This window comes from Tupaia chinensis, unplaced genomic scaffold (genome assembly GCF_000334495.1).
Source record: "Tupaia chinensis unplaced genomic scaffold, TupChi_1.0 Scaffold147003_1, whole genome shotgun sequence".
NCBI classification, from domain to species: Eukaryota; Metazoa; Chordata; class Mammalia; order Scandentia; family Tupaiidae; genus Tupaia; species Tupaia belangeri.
In genome coordinates this window covers 1745045-1755216 of record NW_006206856.1, presented here as the reverse complement: position 1 = coordinate 1755216, position 10172 = coordinate 1745045, and the positions used below count along the sequence as shown (strand labels likewise).

The 10172-nt window shown below is 54.2% G+C and overlaps 2 protein-coding genes across 5 annotated transcripts in view; one reads left to right on the top strand and one right to left on the bottom strand.

The window, feature by feature from the left end:
• The window catches only part of ABHD14B (abhydrolase domain containing 14B), a 4018-nt gene extending 3922 nt beyond the window's left edge, over positions 1 to 96 (bottom strand). For 2 of the 3 annotated variants that reach the window (XM_006169335.3, XM_006169336.3), the window contains exon 1: positions 9 to 88. The gene's annotated coding sequence lies outside the window, so the exon portion shown is untranslated. Of the gene's footprint in view, positions 1 to 8 lie in introns of all 3 variants that reach the window. The other variant, XM_006169337.3, reaches the window with a different exon arrangement.
• A 79-nt stretch (positions 97 to 175) lies between these two features.
• ABHD14A (abhydrolase domain containing 14A) lies at positions 176 to 8884 on the top strand. Of its 2 annotated transcripts, none has more exons than XM_006169339.3 (5): positions 176 to 561; positions 5599 to 5810; positions 5979 to 6094; positions 8090 to 8325; positions 8530 to 8884. In XM_006169339.3, the coding sequence occupies exons 2-5, from the start codon at positions 5602 to 5604 to the stop codon at positions 8710 to 8712; spliced, it is 744 nt and encodes a 247-aa protein (XP_006169401.1). In that variant the 5' UTR covers positions 176 to 561; positions 5599 to 5601; the 3' UTR covers positions 8713 to 8884. The 2 variants fall into 2 exon arrangements, with proteins under 2 accessions (XP_006169401.1, XP_006169400.1); XM_006169338.3 differs by lacking the exon at positions 176 to 561 and adding an exon at positions 1064 to 1206.
• The last annotated feature ends 1288 nt before the right edge of the window (positions 8885 to 10172 follow it).

The window sequence follows — 10172 nt, the reverse complement described above, 5'->3', positions numbered from 1 at the left end:
GAGGGTACCTGGAGAGCTGCGTGGACTCGCGCAGACGAGAGGCGGGCAAATGCTAGAGGCGGATGGGGCCGGGAAAGGGAGGCAGGGCAGAGGCCGGTCCCGGCGGGGGCCGGGCCATGCTCCGGGGCGCCCTCTTGTGGTCACAAGCTGTCTTCTCACAGTTTTCCCCAAACCCCATGGCCTCTCTGCCCCAAGTGCCTCTGGACTGGGCGCGGTCCCAAAACACTCAGCGACCTGCCCCACATCGACAAAGCTCGGCTTGAGAAGGATGCTTTCTTCGGGGTCGCACCCCCTTCCTGGCCTCCACTCCTCGCAGCGCTAGCCAGGACTTCCCAGGCACTGAGTTGAGGCCAGCTAACGTCCAGCCAGGTGACTTTGATCGTTCCCACAACGCCTCAGCCTGTTCCAGTGTGGAAGGGGTTGGATGTTGCCAGCCACCGCAGGGTTCCAGTAGGGAGCGAGCCTTCCACGCTACGCGCAGGCTTTCTCTGCTGGGTGTGTCGCCACGTGGAGCCCTGAACCTGGGGCAGACCAGACATTGGTCACACATTGCCAACCAGGGTAAGTGCCATGAGAAGCCGCGAAGGAGCCCGGAAACCACCGCAGGCTTAGGCCGTGTGGTGTGAGTGTGTGTGTGTGTGCACTCGCGCGCGCGTGCGAGTGTTTGTGCGCGTGTGCAGGGGTTGGTTAAGTGGCAGACCTGGTACCGCTACTTAATAATACCAGGCATTCGTAACGGGGACTTCGCCAGGCACTGTTTTAAGGCTTCTCCGGGTCTTCGGTCTTTATGTGACCATATGTGACATATATGACTACTGTATATGACTATGCAGTGGGTCTTATTCTAACCCATGGTATAAACGAGAGAACTGAGCGAGTCAAGGTGATCTGCTAGGAAGAAGCCTGGCGGCTCCACTGGCTCTCAGGCGGAACGCGATCCAGAACATCTGGACTTAGGGCGAGCCTGCGTGCCTTGAGTTGCCGCTCCCAGTCCTCCCTCCTCCCGGGTTACTTGGTAACCAGGCGCCCGGCCAGCAGCTGCGGACCGCGCAGGCGCACCGCGGTGGCCGCGCTCTCGGCCACCTAGTGCCGGAGCAGCCGCAGAGCGGCGGAGGCAGCGCCATGGTCGCGGCGTTGTTTGGCTGCTGGTTCCGCGTGGGCGGGGCCCGCCCCGACTTGGCCCGCCTGGTCATCCCGGTCGGCCAGGTGAGTGTCCTCACTGCCCCGCCCCTTGCCCCCGTGCCCTGGGCAATTCTGCTAGAGGGGTGGGCGCCGGGGGAGCGAATGTGCGTGTGTTCGTGTGTGGGTGTGTGTGTGCGCGCGCTCAGGAGTGCCTGCGTGTGTCTTGGGGGTCTGGGTGTATGTGTGTGTCCACTTGTGTGTCTGTGATGTTTCTGCAGGCTTGTATGGGGGTTGGTTTGTTGTCGGTCTGCTGCTTGGGTCAATGTGTCTATTCTGTGTATTTCTGTGTGTGTGTGTGACTTTGAGGGTGTGATCTACCGGTGTGTCTGCATTTCTGAGGATCTCTGTGTGTGTCCGTCTGCGTGTGCCCGTGTCGCTTTGTGAGCGTGTAGTTTTAGGATTATGACTGTGAGTGTGTGGGTGTTTCAGAGGTGGTTTGGAAAGCGTGTGTGTCCATCCATCTGTCTGCCTTCCTGATGGCTGTGCAAGTGATATTATTTAGAAGATATTATTGCAAGGGATAGGTCGCCCATGGACCAGCATGTGTGTGCAAGGAGTCTGGCTGTACTTGCAAAAGAACAGTGTGTGAGGGCAAGACTCGGTGTCTATGTGCATGCCGTGTCATTGTCAGCGTGTGCTCTAATGACCCGGTGTGGCACCGTGTATTCCCTGCCTGTCTGTAGAGTGGACTTGCCAGTCCCTGCAGGCTTCCTGAAGTAATTGTCCAATTTGGCCCACCCTAAGTAGCCACCATAACTGCAGACGACCAGCCCTTCCCACCTGGGAGAGGCGATGGGGGCAGCCCTTCCCACCTGGGAGAGGCGCTGGAGGAACACTTGGCAGACCTGGGGGCTACATGCAGGTGCTCTGCCTGGGAGCCTGGGCGTTGGAGGCGGGCTGAGTCTGAGGCTGTTTCTGGGTAGGAAAAAATGAGGGGTGCTCTCTTTGCTTGGCTCCTGGTTTTCTATTAGCGCTAGAGGCTCCCACTGCCTGATTCAGGAGCTTGGGGCTAGATGTTGAGAAGACATCCGAGACGCGTCCAGAAGTAGCCCTACAGCCCCCAGTTCTTAGCTCAGCCAGCAGTGTCCATTAGGTGCCTAATAAAGATGTGCTAGCTGTGGGCCAGCCAGTGGCGTGGAGGTTAAGGCGCTGGACCCCACATGGCCAACTGCATGGTTGGCGTCCTGGACTCAGCGGCTTGGAAAATGCACTGGACAAATGTGTGTACGTGACCAAATTCCCAAGAGGAGAATGGAGAAGGGATTGTGGTGTGGTCATACACCTGGGGGTTGATTTCTCACGTCCCCCTTTATCTCTCCAGTGAGCACACAATCCTATAGCAAACAAAACAAAACAAAAAACTAAAACTGAAAAAAAATGCTGGCAAAGTCACCCTAGGCCAGAGAAATGGTGACAGGGACAGTCCCCAGACAAGTGTACTGCATCGCTTAAATCTCCCAGGAGGCTTGGGAGGGCACCCATGAGATCATCCCTTCTTAAACTGAAAAGCGGAGCCAAGTCTCAATGTCAGGGCTGCCTGTCCTGTTCGGGTCATGGGTCCAGAGGTCTGACCTCTGGGCTGGCAAAAACTCCCAAGTGGACGGAGTCCATGAAGCAGGTCACTTGGCACGAAGCTCTGTGTGTGTGTGCAACGTGTGTGTGCGTGTGCATGGGGAACACTTGTCTCTCCAGGGTTTGTGCTTCCCTTTCCATTTCCAAGTGCACCAGGCTCCTCCCTGATCCCCCACACCCTCATGCCTCAGCATTCCCTCCATCAAGGACATTCTTGGGGGTGACTCTCTATCTTGGAAGAAACAGAGAAAATCAACCGAAAAAACAACAGCTAGGGTAGACCATTGAATATTCCCATCGATTGCAGAGCGCATTCTGAGTATCACACGTGATGTGCTTAAAAGAGCCATTTCCAAGCATGTCCTCAGTAGGGGTGCATTTTCATATAGAATTTCTCCTTTTTTATTTTATTTTATTTTAAATGTTTAAAAAAGAATTATTTATTAGGGACTAGCAGTTGGCATAATAGCTATGTCACTGGACTCCCTCCCATGTAGTCGACCACAGTTTGAGTCCTGGACCCAGTAGCTTAAACTCATGCCAGGCGCATGTGCATACATGCCCAAAATCCCAAGAGGAGAATGGAGAAGGGATTGTAGCATGACCATACCCCTGGGGGGTGATTTCTCTCTTTCTGTCTCTCTGTCTCTCTTTTTCTGGTGAGCACACATGCCTTGTAGCTAAAACCTCTCAAAAACTTATTTATTTAACTTTATTTATTTTATTTTAATTTGACCAGATAGGGACAGAGTGAGAGAGAGACAGAGATCCCAAGAGGAGAATGGAGAAGGGATTGTAGCATGACCATACCCCTGGGGGGTGATTTCTCTCTTTCTGTCTCTCTGTCTCTCTTTTTCTGGTGAGCACACATGCCTTGTAGCTAAAACCTCTCAAAAACTTATTTATTTAACTTTATTTATTTTATTTTAATTTGACCAGATAGGGACAGAGTGAGAAAGAGACAGAGATGGACAATGGGAAAGCAAGCAACCATGTCCAGGACTTGAACCATGGTCGGCCTTGTGGGAGTCCAGCACCGTTAACCACCATATCACCTGCCAGCCCCATTATCTTTTAATTTTTTTAAGGTTTTTGCCATAGGGCACATGCACTCACTGGAGGAGAATGAGAGGGAAAGTGGGGGACCAGCAGTTAGCGTAATGGCTATGTCACTGGATTCCCACGTAGTCGACCGCAGTTCATGTCCCGGACCCGGTGGCTTAAAACTCACGCCGGGCGCGTGTGCGTGCGTGCCCAAGATCCCGAGAGGAGAATGGAGGAGAAGGGATTGTGGCATGGCCATCCCCCCTGGGGGGTGATTTCTCACTTCTGTCTCTCTGTCTCTATCTGGCGAGCGCCCCTGCCCTGTAGCAAAAACCTCTTAAAAAAAAAAAAAAAGAATGAGAGGGAAAGTGGGAAGCCACCTCTCCTGGGAGAAGGGCCACTCCGAAATTCTTTTCTTCCATTCTCCTAGGGTTTTGGGAACACATGCTCATGCACCTGGCATGAATTTCAAGCTGCTAGGTCTGGGACTCAAGCCACAGTCGACCACGTAGGAGTTTTGTGTCTTAACCATTATGCCACATGCTGGTCTCATGCATTTCTCCTTTAAAGTTTTATTTCTTTCTTCCATGGGAGAGAGAGAGACAGGGATCTCCAAAGAGTCTTACCACTCCACAGTGCCCCCTCCCATACCCTTCCTTTCTTTTTTTAAATAATTATTTTTAGGGAACCAGCAGTTAGCGTAATGGCTATGTCGCTGGACTCCCACGAAGTCGACTGCGGTTCGAGTCCCGGACTCGGTGGCTTAAAACTCACGCCGGGCGCATGTGCATGCGTGCCCAAGATCCCGAGAGGAGAATGGAGGAGAAGGGATTGCGGCGTGACCATCCCCTCTGGGGGGTGATTTCTCGCTTTCTGTCTCTATGTCTCTGTCTGTCTGTCTGGCGAACGCATGCGCCCTATAGCGAAAACCTCTCAAAAAAATTGTTATTTAATCTTATTCATCATCACCATTAATTATTATTTTAATTTGAACAGAGAAAGACAGAGAGAGAGAAAGTGAGAAAGCAAGCCACCAGGTCCGGGACTTGAACCATGGTCAACCATGTGGGAGTCTAGTGCCTTAACCACCACACCACCTGCCAGCCCCGATACCCTTCCTTTCTGACTTGTATCTGAACACCAGGCCTTCCCATGGAGCTCTGGTACCATGCAGTGGCACCCACTGCCTGTACCACCACAGCTGGGCCAGTCTTTCTCTGATGGCCTTCACCAACCAAGCCTTCAATTCATCCATCACTTCCCAGACAGTTTCCTTCTTGGCAGACTGAGTATGGCATGGTAGTTAGGACCCCAGCCCCAGGTTCAAATCCCAATTCCTCCACTTGTTACTCTGTACTCTGGGTGAGAGAATTTCCATCTCTGGGCCTCAGTTCCCTCATGGATGAGAGGCCTATAATCATATCTGCTTCCCAGTGTTCTTTGTGGATCTGTGAGCCTTTGTATATGAAGAAGGGCCATCCAAGCCCTTAAAGGGCCTGTTGTCATGAGTGCAGGCTGGGTGGGACTGGTTTTACCTGGACAGAGACAGTGGTGGTCATCCAGTGTACTGGGTGGAGTCTGTCTCCAGAGCCCCTCCTCACACTGGGGCTTCTGAGCCTTGGCCCTGCCATTTCGAGTGGTTGAGTGTGAACCCACCGACCTCTGCCCAGAGCAAAGGAAGGGGCAAGGGGCTGGAGCTCTTCCTCTGCTGGGGGCTTCTGGGTTTGGGGAGGGGAGACAGAGGACCTTGGGGGGCTCAGCCCCAGCCTCTTCTCCGTCTCCTCTCCTTTCCTCCTCCAGACCATGGTCCAGACCTCCATGAGCCGGTCCCAAGTAGCCTTGCTGGGGCTGGGGCTGCTGTCCATGCTGCTACTGTATGTGGGCCTACCGGGTCCCCCTGAGCAGACCTCCTGGCTCCGGGGAGACCCCAACGTCACAGTCCTGGCTGGTCTCACTCCTGGCAACTCCCCCATCTTCTACCGTGAGGTGCTCCCGCTCCACCGGACACACAGGTGCGTGCTGATCCGAGGGCCTAGTGGAGGGTGAGGATTCAAGGGGAGTAAGTGCCTGTGGGGACCCAGCCCAACTCAGAGTTCTCAGGGCGGGGGGGGGGGAGCCTAGGAAGTAAGAAGAGTGGGCTCCCCCGGCCCCAGGGCACACATTGTCCCGTGTGCCCGCAGGGTGGAGGTGGTACTGCTGCATGGAAAGGCCTTCAGCTCTCACACGTGGGAGCGGCTGGGCACACTGCAGCTGCTGTCGCAGAGGGGCTACCGCGCTGTGGCCCTCGACCTGCCAGGTAAGCACCCCACCCTGGGTCGAGGGGGACAGGACACAGGTCCAAGAGTGCCTGGAAGGGTAGGGAAGTCCTAATTGTGGCTGGGGGACATTGAAACCCCAGTTTCTGGACAAGCTATGGCAGATCACAGCCCAAGGTGGCACCACGAGGAAGTATGTGCTTTCATTTTCTATCTCAAAATCGGGGGCCAGCAGGTGGCGTGGTGGTGAAGAGCGCTGGACTCTCACATGGCCGACTATGGTTTGAGTCCCGGACCTGGCGACTTTCTTTCTTATTTTTTCTCTTTTTCTCACTCTTGCTCTCACTCTGTCCCTCTCTGGTCAAATTAAAATAAATAAAGTTACAGAAAATAATTTTAAAAGATTCTCAACAACAACAAAAAACGACAGTGCAAATTGCTGTATGTCACAGAGCAGACAGAAATGTGACTCAGGCCAGCCTGTGGCGTGGTGGTTACGGTGGCTGGATCCCACATGGCCAAGACTGTGGTTCAACTCTAGCTTGAAAACACACCGAGAGCATGTGTGTGTGTGTGCCCAAAATCCTGAGTGGAGGGAAAAATGGAGGAGAAGGGACTGCAGCGTGGCCACACCCCATGGGAGGTGCTTTCTCACTTTCCTTCTCTGTCTCCAGCAAGCATATGCACCCTCTAGCAAATTTTTTTAAAAAGAAAAGAAAAACATGACTTGCCTCATGAGCCATCAGGTCGGGGGAACTCACTGTACTTTTTATGATGAACTGTAGCTTTTTGTTTTGTGAACTACACAAATGGTTTGTGCTGTTATTGTTATTAAAACATCATAAAATGAGGACCAGCAGATGGCATAATGGTTATGCCACTGGACTCCCACGTAGTTGACCATGGCTCAAGTCCCAGACCAGGTGGCTTGAAATACACCAGGCGTGTGTGTGTGTGTGTGTGTGTGTGTGTACCCAAAATCTGAGAGGAGAATGGAGGAGAAGGGATTGTGGCATGACCATCCCCTTGGGGGGTGATTTCTCACTTTCTGTCTCTCTCTGTCTCTCCAGCAAGTGCACACATCCTATAGCAAAAATCTCTCTCAAAAATAAATAAATAAATACATAAATGGGGCCAGCCAGTGGCATAGTGACTAAGGCACTGGACTCCCACATAGCTGACTGTGGTTTGAGATAAACCTGGTGGCTTGGAAATCATGTCGGGCACCTGTGCGTGCATGGATTCTGGGCATCTCCGTACGTGGAGATCCAGATAAGAAGCAGGACTGGGTGGTGAGGGGTGTAAACACGGTCAGTGTCCTAACCTGGCTTTCTCCTTTACACCTCGTCTCTGATCGTGCCAGTCCCAGCAGACATCTCTATCTGTTGATCCTTTTGTGGTTTGAGTCGGGGACCTGGCGGTTTGGAAAACACACTGGGTACGTGTGCATGCATACCCAACATCCTGGGAGAAGAGTGGAGGAGAAGGGATTGTGATGTGGCCATCCCTCCTTGGGGGGATTTCTCACTTTCTCTTTCTCTGTCTCTCTCTAGTGAGTGCACACACCCTACAGCAAAAAATAAATAAATAAATAAAACCCCAGAGTAGTGTAACCGAAGCATCTTTAGACATGTTTCTTTGAGTGCATGGGCAACAATTTATCTAGGGTAGCCATTGAAAATAACTGATGGGTCAAAGAATACACATTTAATATTTTTTTTTCACATTTAAAATTTTTGACGAATACTACCTTGCCTTCCAAAAAGGTTGATTTATCAGTCATACATGAAAGTACCCATTTCCCCACATCTTCCCCAACACTGGGTATTAGAGTCTTTTTAGTTTTGCCAGTATGATGAATGAACGAAAGATAGGTTGTTCTAGCAGACCTACTACATTACGAAAAATAGCTTCCGGGAACCTCGGGGTAGCACGTGCCATGTGCCACTGGCCGCCATCTCTCCCCCAGTGTGGTAGGCAGGAAGCCCTGGGTCCCTTCTGGGCTCCCCTCAACTGGTGCCTGCTGCTGTGCCCAGGTTTTGGGAACTCAGCACCTTCGAGTGAAGCACGCACGGAGGCAGGGCGGGCAGATCTGCTGGAGCGGGCACTGCGGGACCTGGAGGTGCAGAACGCTGTGCTGGTGAGCCCCTCACTGAGTGGCCACTATGCCCTGCCCTTCCTGATGCGAGGCCACCGACAGCTGCGTGGATTCGTGCCCATCGCACCCACTTCCACGCAGAACTACACCCAGGAGCAGTTCTGTGCTGTGAAGGTACTAAGCATCCCCAAAGGTCCCAGTGCCCTGTCCCTTGCTTGAGTCATGGGGTTCAGGACTCAATCTCACATGGGGGGACACGGCCTCATCCCTGTCTTGGATGGGAGAAGTGGGATGTTTGGGGACAGCTTCCTAAGAAGGTGGCCGGGGGTCAGATCCTCCTCAGGGCCCAGGGTCACAGCCCCTTGCCTTGTTCCGCAGACCCCAACCCTCATTCTGTACGGGGAACTGGACCACGTCCTGGCTCCACAGTCCCTGCAGCGGCTCCGACACCTGCCGAACCACTCCGTGGTGAAGCTACACAACGCGGGCCACGCCTGCTACCTCCACCAGCCGCGGGATTTCCACCTCGTCCTCCTTGCCTTCCTTGACCGGCTGCCTTGAACTCACCCTCTGCCCATGCCCCAGGCCTGGCCTGAACTCGGAGGGTCTGGATCACAACCCTGCCCTGGGCAGGGGACAGCAGCTGGGATCGAAGGACAGAGTCAGACATCAGGCCCAGCCAGGATCTCTCATCTCATCGCACAGGCACAATTAAAAAAAAATTGCCAGGGTAGCGTTAGGTCCCGTTTCCTGGTGTGCTTTGGGAGAGGCAGGAGTGGGAGGCAAGTCTGGGGCTGCTATGGGGCTGAGGGCTGGGGGTGATTGCTCCAGCAGCCTAGGAAGTCCAAGAGTGGGCCGCTTCCTAGCCATCCTTTGTCAGCACTGTTTCCTCATCTGTAAAATGGGCACAATGACAACACTTAACCTGGGGGGGGTGCAGGATTGGATGAGTCTGGGTAAAGGGAACACTTGGTCACAAAGGGTGGAGGCACTGGTGCGGGGGAGTGGGGTTCTGTTGCTACCACCGCACGTCCACCAGGGTTGGTGAGAAATCAGGGTCTGGGCAGCTGAGCCTGTGGGTCAGGAATGCAGAACTCAGGGCCAAAGGGAGCAGGGTATGTCCACGTGTGGGGATGTGTGGGTTAAGAATTAACCCTGCACAGTTAGTGAAGGACCAAGCCTGCTGTCCTCCTTGTGCAGATGAGCAGGCCACACTTAACCCCCAGGACCAGCAGGACGCAGCCGCCTCCCTTAACCTAGCCTGCCTGGGTGACCCCGAGGTTGAAGTCTTCCACCTCGGCCCATGCTCCCCTTCCCTGCACCCCTCCCTCACCGCTGACTCAGCGCCTGGAGCCCAGGGGAGAGCGGGCTGGGAGGGCAAAGGGCAGCGTTGAGCTTCCCCTTTTATCCTTCCCTTTCCAGATTGCCGAGGAGCCAGAGGGGTGGCCCAGGGTCAGCCAAGTGCGCTCCCATAATGCCTTATGATTATAGCTTCACCAGAACATTCTGTGTCAGCCACCACCATGTCACACTCATACTGCTGCATGCACAGCACTACCCACTGACACATTACTGGGTGCCCACACAGTGGCACATTCACGCGGCCACACGTGCTCCCTTCCAAGCCTTTTCCTTCATTCCTGGCACGTCGTCCGGATGGACGCCGGCACCCTTCGGGTCCATAGACCAGCCTCCTGGAGCTCAGTGTGTGCCACTGCTGTTAACCAATAACCTCAGTACACAGGAGGTGAGGCAGGCAGGGGGGTCTCGCTGAGGGGCAAAGGCATGAAGAGGGAGCAGGAAGGACCTGCGGAAGGGTGGCACGTGAGCTGGCAGCAGCCTTGCAGACTAGCGTGCTAAGAGCCAGCCGGCACCCGGAGAGCGGCAGCGACTTTAACGTCTGTGCCCGCCCCGCTCTTCTCCAGCCCTATCCGGAGGAAGGAGTCCTGGGGGAAGGACCAACCCGGGAGCAGGGCTTGGGGTGGGGAGGGGCGTGCGGAGGGGGTGGGGCGGGGGCTGCC